Raw genomic sequence first — 22,091 nt, 5'->3', positions numbered from 1 at the left:
AGAGGTATGTCACTGAAAGTAGCTGGAGTGAGTGCCAAGCCAGGAATCATGCTTCTTTTCAAACCATGTTCTGAAGTTTGTTTCATGATCAGAACAATCCTCTCAAGTGATTGTTTTCACCCTGCTTTAAAAGCAACACTTCAAAGAACGGCTCAAAAAAATAAACACACAAAAAAAACCTTAGCAAAACAGGATTCCCAATGAAATGGTCTGCCTCACAGCCAGAGGCTCTACTCCAAGGAAGCACTGAGGAGGACTGTGACAGATTGGAGCTTTGCTGTGTGTTCTCTGATCTGGTGACACATGCTGTCTGTTGAAGTTGAATGGGGAGGGGCCCTTAGATGTCTGAAAGAGTTCTGGGACTTGCTGGTTAATGGGATTTTCTGCCGTCCTCAGCGGATGCTCAGCCCTTCTGTCTATTCCAGCTGTAGTGTTTCAGAAAGTTGCTTTGAGCCAAACACACTCCCCTTTGAAAGCTTCAAGATCTCAAGTCTCAAATGTTTGGTAGCCAAGAGCATGGCTTAATTAGAACTGGAAACATTATTGAAAAGGTTTACTTTTCAAATACATTTAAGTAGGAATTACTCAGCCTTGGAGAAGCCCCTTCCTTGGGTTTCTGTCACTCACCTGTGACTGTCAGAGTCACTCACCTGTCGGTCACTCATCCATTCTGAATGGGTAGAAAGAAGCACAGAGCTATGACATACAGAGAGGCATCAGGCAACCTCACTGGAGGAGGACTGGTGATTCTGGCCATGTATCTGAGTCAGTAATCACAACACAGAGAATTGCCAGAGTTAGAATTAATCATCCTAGCAGAGACTGCTTGGAAGTACGGAATTCAACAACAATCAATCATGCAGAGATGCAATGGAGAACCTTTTCTGAAATTAGAAAAAGTTGCCCATTGCTGGGGAATGACCCCAGTCATGTCCAGTGTGGGAGAGACATGGCAGGATTAACCACCCTGTGCTCTTTCAGCAACTTTGTCTGTGGTCAAGAGCTGTAGGTGCTCATCAAATGGAAGCCCTACTTCCATCTACTGCTCTGAAGTAGGGTCATCTCTGCCTCCAGGTTTTCAACTTTTATGCACATCTTCTGAAAATGCACAAACCTTTTCTCTTGTATGAATGATGCAAGGTTTTAGCTCACTGGTTCCTTTATTTTATCCAGTTTTCTGTTTGGAATCTTAATGGCTCCCCCTTTGTAAAAGCCTTTCCTCAGAAAAGTGGATAAGGCAAAAGAGGAGACCCATATATTGTAGGTGCCTTGGAGGGGTCATGTTTGCCTCCACACAACCATGTGCAGAAGAGTCATGGTTGCTCCTGACAGGGGCAGCCTTTGACACCACCACCACCTCCCCAGGAGAACACAAAGCTAGCGTATTTAGTAATGAGAATATTTTGTCTCCCCAAGTCTTGCCACTTGTAATGTTTTTACTGGGAGGAGGAATAAGGAATTGCACCTCCTCCCAACTGCTTAGCCCAGCCATACTGAATTCTGTCTGTTGATCACACTCAAACACAACAAGGGACTAGGGCTGGAGGAGAAATGTGATTCAATTTGCATTTAAAGGCAAACCTACTTAATTTGCACTTCCCAAAACAAAATGAGTACTGAAGTGCAGCCATTGTTTGAAATCCACACTTGCTGAATTTTGCAAGGTTGTCCTCCAGTCAAGCCATGTGTCCAGAAATGCATGTATTAGGGAAATAACATACAGAAATGTATTACATTAATTTAAATTGTTTTACAAAAATACATTAGGCAAGTTATACATACAAACTATGTGCATGTTATGAGAAATTTGCACTAAAAATGCTGGTGATTTTTTCTTTTAATTGCAAACTGATGTGGGGATGTGGCAAAATATTTTTAAGGTGACATGGAAATGAGGAGAGCTAAACTTAAGACATGGGTATAGCCAAGGAGGGGCAGATCCAAAAATATTATTGAAAAGCATTGAAAGTACTCAATTATCTGAGGTTCTGCTCCCCCTCAGCAGAAGCCTGGCCCCCACAATGTCTTATTTATGGTGTATTTTTGCCTGTGACTTAACTGAAACTGAAAGATTCTACCATCCTTACAAGGGAAGTAACCTAGGCACTATCTCTCATTCAGTTCTGTAGCTTGGGGGTTCCTTCTACTGGAACCTTCGCCAACCTGGGGCTGGAAGCTGCAGGAGGGGAGGAGAGGGCTCTTGAGCTTGGGTCCTGCTTATGGGTTTCCCTTTGGGGCATTCACTGTGGGAGCAGGATCCTGAATTAGATGGGTCATTGGCCTGACCCAGCAGGTTTTTCTTAGTTTCTATGTTCACATGCTGGTTTAAGAATAATCAATGTAGGTGATGTATTTTGGAGAGGTTCTGGCCCTGTCGGGTTCTTTTTAAGGGTGCTTTGTATGCTGCCATTCTTTCTGAAGGCACCTTGGTATCTCTGGTCCCAACCCATGCCCTCATGCCATAGACCTGGCTGTTCCTTTCTCTCCTTGCAGGCTGAAGAGAAGCAGAAGGCCTCAGCTGCATTTGCTCAGCTCCAGGCTGCCATGGAGATCCTGGGAATTGTGGTGGAGGAGCAGAAGGCCATCTGGCGAGTTTTGGCCGCCATCTACCACCTGGGTGCTGCAGGGGCTTGCAAAGGTAAGACTAGCGGCTGGCAAAGGTGGAGACTGCTGTGCTGGATCCATCTGCTGCAGCCTGAGAAAGGAGATGATGGAGATGTCCCTGTCTCTCATCTCTGCTTTGTAGGCTGCATGGTGCAGCATTTCAGAAAATCAAGCCATCTGCCTGGGCTCATTTGTCTGAATTCCCTGCCCCCTTTTAGCCTATCCTTCTAGGAGCATTACAGAAAGTCAATGGATCTCAGTTCAGCCTCTCTGCTTGAGAGGCTGCTGTTTTCATATAATGCTGGTCTTGCACAAAGCCTGCTCTTGAAGATCCCTGGAGTGGGAGGAGAGCCAGAGAAAGTGCAAGACCCTCCAATATGTGTTCTGTCTGAGCCAGCAAGCAGAGTGTGCCACCCACTGCAGAGTTGGCAAAATGTTAAGCCACTTGCTATCTTACATAGAACCATAGAATTGTAGAGGGCTGCCTCATGGAAACAAGCCTGTTTTTTGCTGCTCCAGAGAGTGGTACCCGAACCAACAGATTCAAATAACAAAAGAGGAGATTCTGATTAAACTGGGAAGAACGTTCTGAAGATAAGAGCCATTTAACAGTGGAACAGACTCCTTGGAGGCTTTTAAACAGAGGTTGGATGGCCATCTGGCATGGATACTTCAGTTGAGATTCCTGCATTGCAGGGGTTGGACTAGATGACCCTTGGGGAGGCCCTTCCAACTTTACAATGCTATGATTTCCTCAACACCCCTCAGCCTCCCGGGCTGCTCACACTTCCTGATCTGAATATGCCTCCTAGTAGGAGTTCCCTTATTGTGCCTTTCCCTGGGCTTTGAAGAGTGGTTGCCTAGGAAAGCTGCAGAATGCAAATCCCTGGGGTGATAATTTTAGAATGAGAGAAGGGACTCTCACAGCCACCCCTTGGCTCCCTTAAAATTAAAATGTGGGCTAAATATTCAGCACAACAGTAGTCCAAGAGGATAGCAAAATCATACAAGGATCATGAAAGTGTATTATCAGAGATGGCTACAAGCAAAGCTTCTGTTCCAGAGGCAGAGTCATGTGCTGCCTATGCACTGGTGGAGGAAGAAGGGACGGGGGGAGCGCACCGCCCCCGGCAGAGCAATCCCACTGGGGTTCCATCGTGGTTGCCCCCCCTGCCCACACTGGGCGCCCCACCTCCACAGGCGGCATACCGCGCCCCCAGGACGTGTGCCAGCCCTGCCCCCGCCTGCTCTCTGCCCTCAGTGCCGGAGCATGACGCTCTGCCACTGTGCCTATGCACTTGTTTATCCATCTGGCTCCATTTTGAATTTGCACCCTCAGCCTTCATTACCATTTTATTATGGTAATGAACAGAGTTGAGTCTGATACTGCTGGCTCCTCTATCAGCTCCTACCCATCAGTCTCCCAGGTGCCATCAACACTGCCTGGCCTTGCAACTGTATTTTATTTTCTTCTGATTATGATTTGGTGTTGCTGTGTCTGAATTATAGCAAGAAGAATCTTCAGTGGAAGTCGTGCTTGTGAAGACTCTATTTAAATGCAGAGAAAGTGAGAGTGGGGAGGGCATTAAGGAGGGAGAAGGTGGTGCTCTTCATAATTTTTTTAAAGATGTGCTCTAACCTAAAGGCAGCTCCTGGTGATTTATGTACTTTGGATTCTAAGCACTTTGGGACTGTGGTGTTGCGAAATCAGCTGGGGGGCCATTTATATACATCTCTGTAGCATGTCACAGCACCATTAATCAACTATAATTATTTTAAAATTAGGAAAGTTCACTGCTTAGGATGATGTCCTTCACCTGCCAAATGCTTAATACCAGAGTTTCCTGAAGATAGTATGAAATATCCAGGAATTTTTGTGAGGCTCTGGGTTCAGTTCTGGAATCAAGCCTTTGATACCCTGTCTAAGGCAACATTTGATAGCAGTGGCTTGTTGATTTCTAAACAGAGGATCACTTCATTGCTCTGTAATGCTTCATTCCAGATTTTTGAAGATTACTTGGAAATTGCAAAGAGTGTGATTGTATCCCCATGTTCCTGCTTTTTTATTGCTGCAATTGTCACATGATAGTTTGATGATTATGGGTGACACACTGCATGGAGATTTCCCTTGCATTTTGAATAGTTGGAGCTTGGTTTCCAATGGTAAAATTACCACTAAAGTTCATGGGTTATTACTAAGGTGGTGGTTGCTGCTGCGGCTTCTGCTTCTTCTCCAGCTCATTGCACACAGCTCTTTACAGCAAAAGGGAAAGGTCTTATCAGTGGCCATCAGTTGAATGCAACCTGCCCATTCTGTCCGTGGCCAACGCTTAGGCCACATTCAAGTCATACCTTTAAAGCACTATGATACCTCTTTAAACAGTCATGTTTCCCCCAAAGGATTATGGGAGCTGTAGTCTGTTAAGGGTGCTGAGCATTGTCAGGAGCCCCCTATACCCCTCCCAGAACTACAGTTCTCAGAGTTTCCTGGGAAGAGGGATTGATTGTATAGCTACTCTGGGAACTGTAGCTCTGGGAGGGTAGGGGAGGAAGTTTCAGACATACATAGGTGAGTTCATCTCTGTTATAATCTTTTCCAGCAAGGTCACATCAGGAAAAGTTTGATTCTCGCGAAAGTAGCTTGACTAGGCCAGATACTTCCTAGTTTATATCTTTACCATATTGCGGGCAACGGAACCGTGTTGTCTCTGCAAACTAATGAAGTTCTGTGAGGGGGATACGAATCTCCTGACAGCTCTCAGCATCCTTAACAAACTACAGCTCCCAGGAAGCCATGACTGTCTGGAGTGGTGTCATAGTGCTTTAAGTGTATGCTGTGGGCACAGGAGCTGAGTAGACCTTTGCTCCCCAAAAGATGCCTTGTGATGGTGCCTTCTGGCAGCCAAGCAAGTACCTGTGTTGCAGCTCTGAGCTTCCCATTAGGGTCCACTGCCATCTCCTGAGGTCCGGAGAGGGAGCATCAGGGATCAAGAGAGGGCTCAGAATGTGGTCAGGGTGGTTTTCGGTGGTGGTAAGAACAGCCAAGGCGGTTCAGGCTGCCTTGTGGGGGTTCTGAAGGTTCTTCCAGGTCCTCATTTGTTCCCTGTGGGGTTTCTTGCCTCTTTCATACAGGAGGTCTCCATGAGATCTGGACTAGGCAGAATCTTGGCCTGTTTGGAAGAACTGAATACCAGGCTGCTTCAAGACCAGCTATTTAGTGAGGCACATCCTGCTTCATTCAATCACTTTACAGGGCATCCACATGTCTGCACAAAATCTGACATTTTTCAGGGGTTTGGGAGTGGAAAAATAAATAGCTCTTGTCTCTCTTCTTTCAGCAGCTCACCCTTTGCTCCAAAAATCGATTCTGTTGCCAAAGGGAATCAAAGGACTCACAGATTTAAAAATGGATCAAAGCAAAATAGAAGTGGACTGAGAGAGAAAAAGATGAATTAGTTCCTATAACTCCAGTCCTCTGCTCTTCCTGCATTCAGTGGTATTCTTGTCAGGGACTTTTTTTTATTAATGTATTTGTTTGTTTGTTTGTTTGTTTGTTTATTAAACTTATATCCCAAAGTTGCCCAAGGCAGCAAACATGATAAAATGATAAAAACCTCTTAAAAACAGACCATTCCAGTAGAGATGCAGACTGGGAAATATCTAATCTTAAAAGGCTTGTTGGAAGAGGAAGGTCTTCAACTGGTACCAAAAAGAGGTGGCACCTCTCCAGTCATAGAATCACAAAATTGTAGAGTCATCTAGTCCAAGCTCCTGCAATGCAGGAATCACGGCTAAATGTAATATTCAAGGGAAGGGCATTCCAAAGGCCAGGTGCCACAAAACTAAAGGTCCGACTCCTGTATTTTGCAGAACAGACCTCTTAATAAGAGGGTATCTGCAGCAGGCCTTTGCCTGCAGAACACAGTGATTGACAGTTGGGGGGGGGTCTAAAACCCTAGGTGCCTAGGGTCAAAACGATCCCTTTGAGTAGTTGTCGAAGCCAGCCTTCAACAATCTTTGGGGTTGGCTAATTTGGGTAGCCAACCCCAAAGATCAAAGTCTGACAGTCCTTCATGTTGAATGTCACTGAGCCTCCCTGCCAATTCGTGTATGTTATTTAAGTGTCCGGTGATGTTCAAGGATTGGTCAGTCACATATGTGCAACATTCGGCGCCTATCAAAGCACAGGTCCCCCCTTGACAATAAAAAGTCTGTAGCAATCCTCGTTTGTAACCTACCTCAGAGAACTCAGATACCAAAGAATCTGTTATCTGAGTGGCTTCTTGCATGAACTTCAGGAGGATGTCGGTGAGTCTGAGAATATCAACGTGGTTAGATCCAGCTCCGTAAGCAGGGAACAGTGCCCGAGCCACAGTCTCTCCATTGGCAGCGATGTCGGAGAGATCTGACAGGTCCTTTGGTTCCCTTTTATTCCTCTGTCTCCCGGGGAGTAGATGCGGGGTGACCCTAATCCCAGGGACAATGTATCCGACAAAGCAGGACCCAGACATGTGTGGGCTTATCCAGGTGTATGCCCGGTGTCCGCACACCCAGAACAAGCACTGAGGAACGATTCCATTCTGCCAGATGCAAAGGTCTGCAGTAGCATAAGGTCCAAGTGTTGTGGCTTCCAAGTGGGTTGGTGGCCGATTGCGTTGGCCCAGGCGAGGGTGAGGTTTGGAAAGGTCTGGGAACGCGTTGGGTCAGTGACAGTCACTTGTCCTGTGGCTAGAATCTCGAGGTTGACATTGCAGGTGCTAGTTCCGATAGAGGTCCCTTCTCCGGTGAAGCGGCGACAGAGGGGTCCCTTGGTGGGACCTGTGAGGTACAGATATTGGTGGGTAAGGTTTAAAGCGGTTAAGTTCCAGGAGGAGGCAACATCTCCAGAATGGTATTGTTCCAGTGGTATGGCTACTGGAACTAGCGGAAGACTTTGCTGGAGGTGGCTGGGTGCGTGGGCACAGATCCAACAGTTCAGGTAGGGAGTTTCTTTAGCCACCTGGCTAAGAAGTTTGATGTAAGAGTTCTGCTCCCAGGATGAAAGGAGATCTTCTCCCGGGAAGGAGAGGTCTGTGCCAAGCTGCCGGGGCGCGATGCCAACCGGGTATAGTGGGTCAGTGGTATTCAGGAGCCGTCTGTCCTTAGCAATCCTGCCACATCTCAAAGGGACCAGCGTTGTCCCACACAGGGGTGTGGGAGGGGTGTATAGGATGGTGCCAACCCTCCAGGTACTCTGCCCCTCTCCAGTCGTGAGTGAGTCCAAGGTTCCATAGGCAACAGAATCACCTTAGGCGGAGTCCTTGTAGTTAGGGTTTTCTTTTTTTATATATAAGATATTTATTGAGATTTTACAAAAACATAAGTTTACAAAATAGAAAAAAGTCATATAGAAAGAAAAAGATAAAAAAGAGAACATACAAAAATACATAAAAGAGAAAAAAGAAGAATAAAAATACAAAATACAAAAAACAAATAGATGAAAAAGAATTAAAAACAAATCTGTTTTTTGTAACTTTAAACTCATTAGCTTGTTTCCTTGGCCTCCTCACACCTCCCCTTTTTGTATTCCCATTTAAATAATCAAATCAGCAAATCCTTACCCTCTTTTGTTTATCTTAACTCTGTATCTTAACATATTATAACTCTATATTTTCATCCATTATCAATTCATATTATGCATATTCTTATTAACTTTGTTGCTAATGCCACTTATTTTCAATCCAACATCATTTTAACATTCATTAATTTTACAGTGTTTCTGCAGATAGTCTTTAAATTTCTTCCAGTCTTCTTCCACCAACTCTTCTCCCAGGTCTCGGATTCTGCCAGTCATTTCCGCCAATTCCATATAATCCATTACCTTCATCTGCCACTCTTCCAGGGTGGGTAACTCTTGTGTCTTCCAATACTTTGCAATAAGTATTCTTGCTGCTGTTGTTGCATACATGAAGAAAGTTCTATCCTTCTTTGGCACCAATTGGCCGACTATGCCCAGGAGAAAGGCCTCTGGTTTCTTCAGGAAGGTATATTTAAATACCTTTTTCATTTCATTATATATCATCTCCCAGAAAGCCTTAATCTTTGGGCACGTCCACCAAAGGTGAAAGAATGTACCTTCATTTTCTTTACATTTCCAACATTTATTATCGGGCAAATGATATATTTTTGCAAGCTTGACTGGTGTCATGTACCACCTGTATATCATTTTCATAATATTCTCTCTTAAGGCATTACATGCCGTAAATTTCATACCGGTGGTCCACAACTGTTCCCAGTCAGCAAACATAATGTTATGACCAATATCTTGTGCCCATTTGATCATAGCAGATTTAACCGTTTCATCCTGCGTATTCCATTTTAACAGCAAGTTATACATTCTTGAAAGTATCTTAGTTTTGGGATCTAACAGTTCTGTTTCCAATTTTGATTTTTCCACCTGGAAGCCAATTTTTTTATCCAAATTATAGGCCTCTCTTATTTGATAATAATGAAGCCAGTCTCGCACTTTATCTTTTAATTTCTCAAAACTCTGCAATTTCAGTTTGTCTCCTTCTTGTTCCAATATTTCCCATTATTTCGGCCATTTGACCTTCATATTGAGCTTTTTCTGAGCCTTCGCTTCCATTGGTGACAACCACCTTGGGGTTTTATTTTCCAGTAAATCTTTGTATCTTATCCAGACATTGAACAATGCTTTCCTGACAATATGGTTTTTAAATGCTTTATGTGCTTTAACCTTGTCGTACCACAAATATGCATGCCAACCAAAAACGTTGTTAAAACCTTCTAAGTCCAAAATGTCTGTGTTCTCAAGAAGCAGCCAGTCTTTCAACCAGCAGAATGCTGCTGATTCATAGTAAAGCTTAAGGTCTGGCAGGGCATATCCACCTCTTTCCTTTGCGTCAGTTAATATTTTAAATTTTATTCTGGGCTTCTTGCCCTGCCAGACAAATCTGGAAATGTCTCTCTGCCACTTCTTGAAACAGTCCATCTTGTCCAGTATTTGCAATGATTGAAACAGAAATAACATTTTTGGCAATACATTCATCTTTATAGCTGCAATTCGACCCAACAAGGAAAGCTTCAAATTTGACCATAATTCCAAGTCTTTTTTCACTTCTATCCAACATTTCTCATAGTTATCTTTAAATAAGTTTAAGTTCTTAGCAGTCATATTGACCCCCCAAATATTTTACTTTCTTAACTAATGTTAAACCAGTCTCCTTCTGAAACCTCTCTTTCTCAATCGGTGTTAAGTTTTTCTCAAGCACTTTAGTTTTTGACTTGTTCAGCTTAAATCCTGCCACATGGCCAAATTCTTGAATCAATTCTAATACGCTTTTCGTACTAGATTCTGGCTCCTGTAACGTCAAAACTAGGTCATCTGCAAAAGCTTTCAATTTATATTGTTTGGCTCCGACCTGAATACCTTTAATCAGACGGTCCCTTCTAATCATATTCAGCAAAACCTCCAGAACCGAAATAAAAAGCAATGGGGAAATTGGGCATGTAGTTAGGGTTTTCGTGGCTCAGGGGTCATAAAAAGGCATTGGAAACCAAAGATCAAATTTTTGGAAGGGTGGTGTGAGTCTGTGTACACGTGTGTAGCCCCTCCGGCTTTGATTTCGGTCCAGTTCGGATTTCTAGAGATCTCTCCTTGGCCATAAAGTAGGTAAGTCCCATTGTTGCATCTCAGGCAGTAATACTGATGGTTGAGAGTGAGGACAGCTGACCCTATACGTTGGAGATTTTGGTCTCGTATAAAGAGTTCCCAGTACTAGTTATTGGTAAGTCTGGGTACTAATGAATGGTGCAACAGAGTCAGTGACTCAGGGAGACAGAAGTCAAAGTCCCCCATTCAGTCAGGGTTGGATTTCCTCCCAGATTCGATACTGTGAAAGTCCAAGAAATGGTAGTTTGTTTGCAATCCAGTGCAGTGGCTCGACACGAAAGCGGAGATCCTGGTCAGGGAGGAGAGGATAAAAAGGGTGGGGAATAATTCCATGTTCAGCAACGGGGTAGTAAACCGGATGAACGGTGTGCTGGGTTGGCGCTCGGAAACAAGGAGTTGAGCGATTAAGCGGTGAGCTGTCAGTGGAGCTGTCAGTTGAGCTGTCAAATGGAGCACTGGAGGAAAATGATGAAGCAATGAGCTGTCAGTGGAGCTGTCAGTTGAGCTGTCAAACGGAGCACTGAAGGAAAATGATGAAGCAATGAGCTGTCAGTGGAGCTGTCAGTTGAGCTGTCAAACATGTTTGAGGCGTAGTTTAATAGTGGTTGTGTCCGGGACAACTTTGGAGGTCCAGATGGGCTTGGAGGTGTTATCTGGTCCGGTCTGTTGGGCCCGATCCTGACCCCAATCTGGTCTGGTCTGTTGGGCCTGATCCTGACCCCGATCTGGTCTGGTCTGTTGGTCCTCGTCCTCATTGATGTAGGAGGTTGCGGCGGGAGGCGGGGCATCAAAGATGTAGTCCTCTCCCTGGCTCTCCTGTGCCTCCTGGGGCGGTGGTGTTGCCTTGCACCTAGTGTGATGTCGTCAGGCATTCTTTTCTCCCACCTTCACAGCTATAGGCGAGGTTAGAAGTACTTGGTACGGGCCCTCCCAGGCAGGTTGAAGGGGCAGCTTCTGGTACACTTTAACCAGGATCCAGTCCCCCGGGTAGAAGGAGTGTACTGGGACATTGATTGGTAGATTCTGTTCCTCTATGGCAGCATACTTGTGGAGATGTTGTAGCTGTTTTTGGAGCTGAATGACATAATTAGTAAGTTCTGCTTTCCCCACCTCAAGTTCCAAGAGGGGAAATAAAGTGTTATAAACAGGGGGAGGGGGTCTCCCAAACAGAAGTTCAAAGGGGGACAGATTTAACGGTCCAGTGGGGGCACTCCGAATATTATGGAGAACTAGTGGGAGCGCATTTACCCATTTTAGTCCGGTGATACTACAAAGTTTCCCTAGTTGTACCTTTACCTCTTGATTCATGTGCTCTACTTGTCCTGATGAGGCTGGGTGGTAGGGTGTATGGAGTTCCCACTTTGGAGCTCGGGCCACCTGTTGGACTACCTCCGCAGTAAAGTGGGTTCCCCTGTCACTGTCCAGTCGACGGGGTACTCCATACCAGGGAATGATATCTTGTAAAAGGGCCCTGGCGAGTACTGAAGCGGTTGCCTTCTTGCAAGGAAATCCCTCCACCCAGGAGGAGAATTTGTCCACTATGATTAGGGCATGTTTGAACCCCTGACACTGGGGTAAGTCGATGAAATCCAGCTGTAAACTCTCAAAGGGAACAAAAGCCCAAGGCCTGGCTCCTGGGGGTCTTTTAGGCTCCCGTTTGGGGTTGAAGTTTTGGCATGTTATGCAATTCTTTGAGGCTGCTGTGGCTGCAGCCGCTATCCCTGGAGCATACCAGCATCTTTGGACATGGTCTATTAGTCTTCCCTTTCCCCAATGAGTCTGTTGGTGGAGGACCCTCACAAATTTTGGAGTGCAGGCTTTTGGCATGACGGTTCTGCCGTCTGGGAGGAGCCAGACGCCATCCGTTTTGTTGGCGCCCATGGATTCCCACATTGTTTTTTCTTCTTCAGTGGCCGATTGGTACATTTGTTTGAAGTCAATGTCGGCAGGGAGTTGTATACCTTGGAACTCAGTCTCGTCCTCTGGGGGTGTAGTGAGGCCATTTGGGCTGCCCTTTCGGCTTGCCTGTTACCTTTGGAGACTGAGTCCCTCCCCTTTGTATGTGCTTTGCAATGGACGACGGCTATTGCTTTGGGCATGTGGATGGCTGTTAGTAACCTTTCCACTAGGGCTGCATGGGAGATCTGAGAACCAGCTGCGGTCAGGAAGCCCCTTTGGAGCCATATCTGGCCAGTTGTGTGTACTAGTTGTGTGTACTAGTCCGAAGCAATATTTGCTGTCAGTGTAAATGGTTGTCCTTCTTCCTTCATTAAGCTCACAAGCCCTTATGAGGGCAATTAACTCTGCCATCTGGGCACTATATTGAGGGTTTATAGGGTTGGCTTCTAAGACTTCGAAGTCAGAGACTACGGCATATCCAGTCTTCCTTTCCCCGTTTATGACTTTGGAATTGCCGTCTGTGTAGAGTATTAGATCAGGGTTTTCTAGAGGGAGGTGGTCTAAATCTTCTCAGGGTTTCTCAGCTTGGCAGACTATTTTTGTACAATCATGGTGCAGGGTGCCATCATCTGGGAGGGGTAGTAGGGTTGCTGGGTTTAGGGAGTTGACCCGTTTAATAGTGACATTGGATGGAGTTAACAGGAGGGCTTCATAATGGTTTAGACGTGGGTTCAAGAAGTGGTGGCAGCCCCTTAGAGTTAGAAGGGTTGAGACCGCGTGGAGAACATGGATTGTGATCTTATGTCCCAACACTGTCTCTTGAGGCTTTTGAAGGAGGAGTGCAGCGGCAGCAATGGCTCTCAAGCAACTCACTGCTCCCTTTGCAGTACTGAGTTGTAGACTGTAATATGCCACTGGCCTTTCTTGATCTCAGAAGGGCTGGGTAAGAACTCCTGAGGCTACCCTCATTTGTACATGAATGAATAGGTTGAAAGGGATGCGATAGTCCGGGAGGCCCAAGGCGGGGGCAGATTGTAATTCCCTCTTAAGGCGTTCAAAGGTGTTATAGGCTTCCTCTCCCCAAACCAGTTCATCAGGATGATCTTGGCGGGTCATAGTGGACTGGGGTTTAGTTATTTCGCTGTAGCCGGCAATCCAAGCTCGGCAGAAGCCTGCCATACCAAGGAAGCCTGGCAATTGTCTCTTTGTTTTGGGGAGGGGAATTTTGGTGGCTGCCTCTATTCTGTCAGTTGCTAGGCTTTGGGTGCCTATCCCCAGGATATGTCCGAGGTATTTTACTTCCTGCTTGCAGTATTGCAGCTTCTTAGGGGACACCTCGTGTCCTTTATATGCTAGCTCGAGAAGGAGGTGTTCTGTGTCTAATTTACACGCCTCCTCGCTGGTAGAACATATTAAAATGTCATCTACATACAGCAGATAGGTAGACGAGGCAGATGTACATCCTGTAAATCCTGGTGTAATATTGCAGAAAATATAGCGGGCGATTCCGCATAACCCTGGGGTAGTCTGGTCCAGGTTAGTTGACTAGGTCCCCAGGTGAAGGCGAAGAGGAATTGACTCTCAGAGGCTAGAGGGATACTGAAGAATGCAGAGCATAGATCTGCAGCGCTGTACCATGTAGTTCCTGCCAGGATTGCATTTAGAAGGGAATTTGGGTTGCCCACCACTGGGTGGTGTGGTATCACAAATTGGTTGACGAGTCTCAGGTCCTGAACAAAACGGTAACAAACTGGGGCCCCTTCCCCCAAAGGTTTTTTGATGGGGAGTACGGGGGTGTTACAGGGTGACGCGCAAGGAACCAGGATCCCCTTTTCAAGGAAATCCTCAATCATAGGCATCAATCCTTCTATGGCTTCCTTTGGTAAAGGGTATTGTTTAGTGCAAGGGAAAGGAAGGTCTGTTCTGTAAGTAATCTTAACCAGGGTAGCCAATTTTAGAAGTCCTACTGAAGTGGACTCAGTACCCCATAGCCGAAGGGGCATTTCATTCTCTAGATCAGGAGGGAGGTCCGGAAATTGGCGTTCCAATTTAGTATCTTGCACTATTCCTTGGAAGGTGGGGACGGACTCTTCAGGCATGTATAGATATATGCCATCTCCCGAACACTTTATTGTGGCATTTAATTTGCAAAGTAAGTCTCTGCCAAGGAGGTTTACTGGGCTGCTAGTTAAGAGTAAGGTGTGTTCCGCCAGCAAGGGACTGACCTTAGCTGGGTGGAAAAGCGGACAAGTGTGGGGTATCCCATCCAGCCCCATGACCTTTCTGGTCTCTGATCCAGGTTCCAGGTGGCTATTTGCTAAAGTTGAATACGTGGCTCCCGTATCTAGTAAACGTTCATAGGGATGCCCATTGATTTCAATCGTGCAAATGGGGTCTTCCGGTGATAGCGCAAGGATGGGGCAGATGGCTTGGGTTTGGTCGGGATCCCCTCTTAATTGTCAATAAGGCTCTCCATCTCACATCATTATGTCACGAGGAGGAGGTGGGTATTCTGGTGGGTGCATGGGTGGAGCAGTAACGTTGGTCCGATGGGAGTTGGGTGGATTTAAGGTGGCCATTTGAGATCTCATGTTCTTTTGGGGCCGGTGGTTCTGGGGTGGTAGGAGTGGAGGTGCTTGCGGACCATAGGATGCAGTAGGTTGGCCCCCATATCCCTGGGTTGTATTAGAACAGGTTGGGAAAGGGGCATAGCTGTTATTTCTCTCATAAGGAGACCTGAATTCCTGTCCTCCATAGGCTCCTGTGTTGAGGTATGGGCAGAACTTTTTTATGTGCCCTTCTTCTTGGCAATTATAGCATCCTCCTGTAGTGGGGCCCCATGGTCTGAGTGCGCTAGGGGGTCCTCCTCCCTGGGACCCTCTTCCTCTTCCGGTGCCCCTACCCCGGTAGGGGTTGGGTTCCATGCTCAGGGCCAGCACATGTTCGCTCTCTTGCCTAGATTCTTTCCACTTTCTCTCATCCTGGGTGTTATAGACAGACTTGGCTATTGACAGAATCTCGCTTATACTTTTCCCTTCATAGCCAATTTGGAGGTTGAGAGCTGCCAACGTTTCTCTCTGGTCGGGGACAGAGGGTGGCGCTTGGGGGGGAATTGTCATCGCGCCAGTCCTTGGTGTGTGGAGTACCTCAGGGTGCGATACTCTCCCTGATGCTTTTCAACATCTTTATGTGCCCCCTCGCCCAGCTTGTCCGGAGTTTTGGGCTGGGTTGCCATCAGTATGCTGATGACACCCAACTCTATCTGTTGATGGATGGCCATCCTGACTCGGCCCCAGACACACTGACCAGATGTTTGGAAGTTGTGGCTGGATGGTTACGTGGGAGCCAGTTGAAGCTAAATCCTTCGAAGACAGAGGTCCTGTGGCTAGGACAGGACGATATGGGATTGGGGGGGCAACTCCCATCTCTTGCGGGGGCGCAATTAGTGCCAGCACCGTCCGTTAAGAGTTTGGGTGTAATCTTCGACACCTCCCTTTCCATGGAGGCGCAGATTGCAGCTATAACAAAGGCGGCATTTTTCCATCTCCGCCAAGCTAAGCAGTTGGCTCCTTACCTCTCTCGCCCTGACCTAGTCACTGTGATCCATGCGACGGTCACCTCCAGACTGGATTATTGCAACTCACTCTACGTGGGGCTGCCCTTGAGACTGACCCAGAAACTCCAGCGGGTGCAGAATGCTGCAGCGAGACTCCTTATGGGGTCTTCGCTGCGAGATCATATTCACCCGGTGCTATACCAGCTGCACTGGCTCCCGGTGGAGTACAGGATCAGGTTTAAGGTGCTGGTTTTAACCTTTAAAGCCCTATATGGCCTAGGACCCTCGTACCTACGGGACCGCCTCTCCTGGTATGCCCCACAGAGAAACTTATGGTCCTCAAATAAAAACATCTTGAAGGTCCCAGGCCACAGAGAAGTTAGGCTGGCCTCAACTAGAGCCAGGGCTTTTTCGGCTGTGGCTCCGATCTGGTGGAACACTCTGTCACAAGAGACTAGGGCCCTGCGGGACTTGACATCTTTCCGCAGGGCCTGCAAGACAGAGCTGTTCCGCCAGGCCTTTGGCCAGGGCACAGCCTGACTCCCTCCCTCGGCAATCTTCGCGGAGCTCTGGCCCAATGGTTGCCAGTGGCTTGAATTAATTAATTAATTAATTAATTAATTAATTAAATTAATTTTATAATGAATGATTTTAGAGTTTTGTTTGTGCTGTACTTTTGTACTGTTTTATTGTTGTTAGCCGCCCTGAGCCCGGCTTCGGCTGGGGAGGGCGGGATATAAATAAAATTTTTATTATTATTATTTCTAATATCTGGGTTGGCTTGATCTTTGAAGAAGCCCTTTACAATGACTTCATGCTGGGAGTTCTCCGGGTCTATTCCTCCCCATGTTTTAATAGCGGATACAAGCCTGGTATAATAGTCCGAGGGATGTTCGTTTGGTCCTTGTAGGACGGATTGGACTTTGGTCCAATTGACAATGCGCTGACCAGCAGCTTTTATTCCGCCTAATATGGCCTTTTTGAACAAATTTAAACACCAGATCCCGTCAGTGGTGTTGTAGTCCCAAGTTGGCTCATTCAATAAAACTTGGGTTGTGAGCGCTTCTGCCCCTGCGGGCCGGTTTGCCTGATAGTCTGGGAGTTCTAGCACCTCTCCCGCTTTGGTTGGAATGTCTGCTTTCTCAGCTTCATTAAAGAGGGTGTTTAGAAGTACATGAACGTCTGGCCAGGTGGGTTTGTGGGTTGAGAAGATGGCACTAACTTGATGGTGGCACTTGTCTGGGTCATCACTCAAGGAGGGCATTTGGTTCGACCATGTGACTAGGTCTGCAGTATAAAAGGGTTGGTGCATGTATACCATCCGGGGTGTGTGTCCATTGGGCTCTAGAGGTGGGATCGGTAGAGCCCTTAAAGGCATCTGAACCGCTGCTTGGCTAGAGGTTCCCAGTGGCTCTACTGGTTCTTCTAATTGAATGAGGTTCTCTGGCGCGGCACCCTTTTTCACCTTGGTTTGCTGGCGAGTGAGTATTTGGCTAGTGCCGCCCCCCCGCTCCTCCTCCCCTTGATTCCATGTCGGTTTCTGAGTCATTATTTGGGGCAGATGGTGTTACCCCTTGGTAATAGAAGGGAATCAGGGCTCGTTCGATAAATCATCTGTGGGGTGTCCCTCGTAGGGGGAGCAAGGGCTGTTTTCCGGGCTTTAGCAGGGGCAGCTGCAAAGAGGGGGCTCCATGAGGAGCCCAAAGTAATCCCCTAACAGCCTTGAAGGCAGTTAGGTATTCTAGCTGACGGGGCTTCTCTTCCATCAAGTGCTTTCTTAGATTGTTTAAACGGTCTTCGTTAAAAGAACCCCCCGGCGGCCAGCGAAACTCAGGTTTCACGGAGGCTGTACCGGCGGACCAGGATTCTCTGCAGAGGTCCTCCAACTTCTGTCTGGACAATACTTTATGGCCTGGTATTGACTTCCAGTAGGTTATAACAAATTCAAGGAGAGGAGACAGGGTCCCTCTGGGACTGGGATGGCTTCCGTGAAGCCTTCCTCCCAGAGGAAGCCCGCTCATTTTTGGAAGCCTGGGTACCCATTTTCTAGTTCACGCGTGTCTGGGATAAAGAGGGGAGACAGAAAAGGGGGTTGGTAAGGATTTCGGGTAACCTATACAGGGGTTTCTCTGATTCTTCTATCTTCCGTTGCCTAACAATTTAGTGGGTTTTTTTTTGAGCCCTAGCTATCTGGTTTCCTCCCCAGACCCTCGGCACTCATCCTTTCCTTTTTCTTATTCCTCACTCTGCCAAATGTTTCCTCACTCTGCCAAATCCTGTTTCCTCAGTCTGCCAAATCCTGCCCAGTTCCTCCCAGGCTATCCCTCCTGGCAACCTCCTACCTATCGTCACAAACTTGAGGAGAAGGGATGTTATGCAGTGTGGTGCCAGCTCAGACGACCCCTGGATAGAGTTTTTGAACCAGAATACCCCCCTTGCTTTCAGAAGCGGGCTCACACACGATACACGTGTTATGTGGCATGACTGGTGCGGCTGTGGTAAGGATAGAAAGATAGTCCCTTCCAGCCCCCTGGGCGGTTGGCTGGAAGATCGGAAAATGAGCTCCAACCCCTTGCTTTCAATGAGATGCCCGTTGCGGTGAGGTGGGTGTTTAAGTCGGTCCTCTCCGTCTTACTTCCGGGCTCTCGATTGGTGCGGCTGGCTGGAGTGTTTAAGACAAAGAGATAGAGCTCAGAACCCCCGTTTTGGGTCAAGCAGTGGTCCTCTGTCTCTCTCACTAACCGGACCAAGAGGAAGGTAAGAAAGAACGATAGATAAGAGGGCAGAGAATTAAGTTGCCAGGAGATTACCACCCCCCTTCCCACCAGTGCACTGGATTTTAACTTATACTCACGTGCCTTCAGCTGTGATCCCGGGATCGTTGAATAAGCCGGCCGGATCTCTCTTTGCTCCCCGGCTGAACCCCTTGAGGCTGGTTGATTACCGCCCTGAAGATGGCCAGGGGTCCAGAGGGATCTTCCCAGGCAAAACGGCCCAGTGCTGGCTGAAGACTTCGGGGCTCCCGGTCAGCAACATGGGAGAACCGCAGCCCCACATTGGGCGCCAAACTGTTACGGAAAATCTAGGTGCGAGGCTGCTCTGCTACCTAGCTCGTCAGACTGAGTCTGCGGGTCCCTGCGGAACAAAAGGAGCGCAGCCAGAGACCGGAGCAATTTAGAGAAGATCCACGTTTATTGCACAACAGGTTCAAGGTAAGATTGATGGGGTGTCAAGAACTTTTAAAACTTCCCACCATTACCCCAGATACAGTTCAAAAGCATCATCACTACATCATTGCTACATCATGATTACATCAGGAAAGGGGTGGGTTATACAGGATTAACATATGGGCAAAGGAGGGGGGAAACATGCAGAGCGCAGCATGTATTGAAAGGCACATTTTATGTACCGATGATTAGAGAACAATAGGGTCTTAGTTTATATAGTCTAGGGGCGCAGGGAGAAAAGGGGCACTTTTATTTCGGGGCTTGAGTTTTGTGTGGTGCTTGGTGCGACACAATGGAGGGGTTGGAGGGTCTCTGCAGGGCAGAGTGCCCTCGAGGTCATCGCCTCGAACCCTCCACAGGCTTTATGGGAATGGGAATGGATTACAAACATGACCCCCCCTTTCTGCTCCGTAACAGTTGATCAAAGAGTTCACAATGATGTGTGAACAACTGACCTGTCACTGGCCAGTTTAAAGGACCCTAAGAAGGGAGAGTTGAGTGGTGGCAGTGACTTGTGGTTGAGCATCCATGGCTGGCACTTAGAAGGCAGTCTAAGCAGGCACCCTGGTCCCCTGGGCACAGGCTCCTTGACCATGCTGAGATGTTTAGCATTTCTATTTCAATGATCATGGATTTTTAAAATCTGCATCTTTACTAGTGATGGAAAGATGTGCTACTTTTGGTTCTTTCAGTTTCTCATTTTTCCAAACTTAAATTCAGTCCTCCACATTTCCACAGCAATTTGTGATTTTCTTTTTGGAAAATTCTTTTTGGAAAATTCATCAGAATGTTCACATTAATGTTTCCCAATAAACACATTTTTGTATGCAGTTTTGACTAATACTATACAGTTTTGCAAGCAATTTCCCCAAACACAAGGCACATTTGTGTATTACTTTCACAAATATATTCATTTTTATACACATTTTTTCCTAATATTTGCATTTTTGTTGTTGTAAATGTTGGTTAGCTGGAGAACTGCATCACAAAGTTTGGATAGGTGTAAATTTTGGTTGCCTTGAAATGTGAGCTGAGCTGACTTTCTCCTTGATCTATACATATAAATTAGCACATGAAAATTGTTTGCAATTCTGTGTCCTCTTTTTTTGCGGGGGGGGGGATGTGTAAATAACCGCCCTAATGAAGAAAAAAAGTGGTACAGAAGTCAACATGAGGAACGTGCCCCTCTAGGCGCAAGATCCTTAGGTTGAAGGCTAAATCCCTGTTTATGCAACCAAATAGGAGGCCAGTTCCGTGTGCATGCAGGTGGAGATGGGGACCTAGGCAGAAGCTTTAACGTGGAAGTGCATGGAAACCTCTGCGTGGATCAGGGCCTGGCTTCAGCTCCTCTATAAGCTCCCTGGTCTGACTGGTTTCATTGCTGGAGCAACACCACCCATCTAGCTCCACGCTCCAGCCTACTAGGACAGTAGCTGCCATTAAGAGCCCAGTGGTTTGAACATGTTCCAGTAAGGACTGTTGGAGTCAAGGAGCCTGCTGCTCCTGCTTGCATTGTTTGCCAGCCCCACCTACCCTGCACCCTTGCCAAACTCCCCACCCCGCTTGCCAACCCCCAATTTGCACTTCACCCAATGCCCCCATCCATAGCTACGGGGGGCTAGCTGGTTTTATGTTTTCTTTTTTGCCCCAGAGGAACACCATTGAGGCTCCCAACCTGTGTGTACGCAAATGTTTGTGGAGGGGGCGCCAAACTCGGTTTTTGACCCAGGTGAAATGAAGCATGGTTTCACCCCTGCCCCCATCTCCTCACGCCTCCTTTAATGCCCCATATCCCTGTTGGAATATTCTAGAAAGAATAGAAAGAACTTGGTCTTAAACAGGTTGCTAGGCAATAGAAAAATCTACCCAGCAACAGGAGCCTTTATAAAGGGCATGTGATCAATAAGGGTCAGAGTGTCAAGTGTCAGTATGTAAATGAACATGAGTCAGCATTAGGTCTCTGGCTGGATGGCTGGAAGAGGAAAGGATTACGTATGTTATTTTATATTTGTATTTGACCAGTGTAATTTGTTGTAAATAATAAAGATACTCAATTAAAACAAAACTCTGTTGCAAGTCTATTAAAAGAGGAAAACCCAAGAGTAGATGCTGCACACACATCAACAATCCCCACAGCTCCTTCAAGTCCCCCATATGTTCACAGTTCCTCTCTCTCTTTCCCTGCATTGTTCAAAAGTCTGCTGTTGTTTAAAAATTGCCTTCTTTTTAGCTCCCCTGCCCTGAGTTCATGCAAATCCAGGACTGTGATGCAAATCGTTCCACAGATGAAAGACTTACGTTTTTATGCATAAAGGAGGACATACTTAAACTATCATGGTTCTCCCCCTCCAAAAAAAGAATGAAAGGAATCTGAGGAATTGTGGTTTGGAATTGTAGGGTTTGAGGTTTTTGTTTTGCCTTGTTTAGCTAGAGATTGCTAGTCCTGAGAAAAGGGGATTGACCATTTCAGACAGTTTGTCGGGTCAGCATGTGGGTGGCTCTTTCCCTTCTTGTCTTTTTTTCATCATGTCATAAGACTTAACCCAGTGAGAGACCTTGCTCCTTGCTCCATTGCCTTTCTATCCAGCTTCCAAGTTGCATATGTAGGACCTGGTTTCCTGCCAGCTTGTGGGTTCTGCGACTTATCAGTCTGAAGCTTTGCAGACTGGCTCATTCTGCAATTTGACTCTCTATTGATCCTTTTTGGGAAACATGAAGTTGAAGTGATTATCCCAGGGGATAAACGATTTCCTTGGAAATATATTCACCCAGTTGGTTTTGTGGGGGTGTGGCTGGGTGGCTGTAGCCCCATTCTTTCCAGGATTGGCTGCTCCTTGCAGGAGGCCTTCCGGGCAGTCCCACAAAGAGTCTTTCCAAAGGGGAGAGCAGTGGGCAGAGCTGGAGGCAGGGGAGTGGGCTCTTATTTTGTAGGTGCCCTTTCAAAGCCACCAGCAAATGCTGTGCTGCATTTCAGCGCATGGAAATATGACTCCTGCAGGGCAAAATCGAAGGCAGCGCTCAGAGGTGAAATGAAATCTAATTGCTACCATCAGTTTAATTCTGCTCTCTGTCTCGTTTATGAATGGCTGCCATCAAATTGCAGCTAATTACTGCCAGCACTTTGTACGTGAAC

At 46.7% G+C, this 22,091-nt stretch overlaps 1 protein-coding gene across 3 annotated transcripts in view; it reads left to right on the top strand.

Moving 5' to 3' along the window:
* Nucleotides 1-22,091, top strand: part of MYO18B (myosin XVIIIB) — a 288,747-nt gene that overhangs the window by 61,008 nt on the left and 205,648 nt on the right. For all 3 annotated transcript variants that reach the window (XR_008327976.1, XM_053368460.1, XM_053368459.1), the window contains exon 11: nucleotides 2,494-2,638. Coding sequence is in view for 2 of the 3 variants with exons in the window: in XM_053368460.1 (XP_053224435.1) it covers nucleotides 2,494-2,638 (145 nt within the window). In the remaining variant the exon portion in view is untranslated. The remainder of the gene's footprint in view (nucleotides 1-2,493; nucleotides 2,639-22,091) is intronic.

Source organism: Podarcis raffonei, chromosome 16, assembly GCF_027172205.1.
Source record: "Podarcis raffonei isolate rPodRaf1 chromosome 16, rPodRaf1.pri, whole genome shotgun sequence".
NCBI lineage: Eukaryota > Metazoa > Chordata > Lepidosauria > Squamata > Lacertidae > Podarcis > Podarcis raffonei.
Note: the sequence above shows the minus strand (reverse complement) of the source record. Positions and strands in the feature narration are given on the sequence as shown.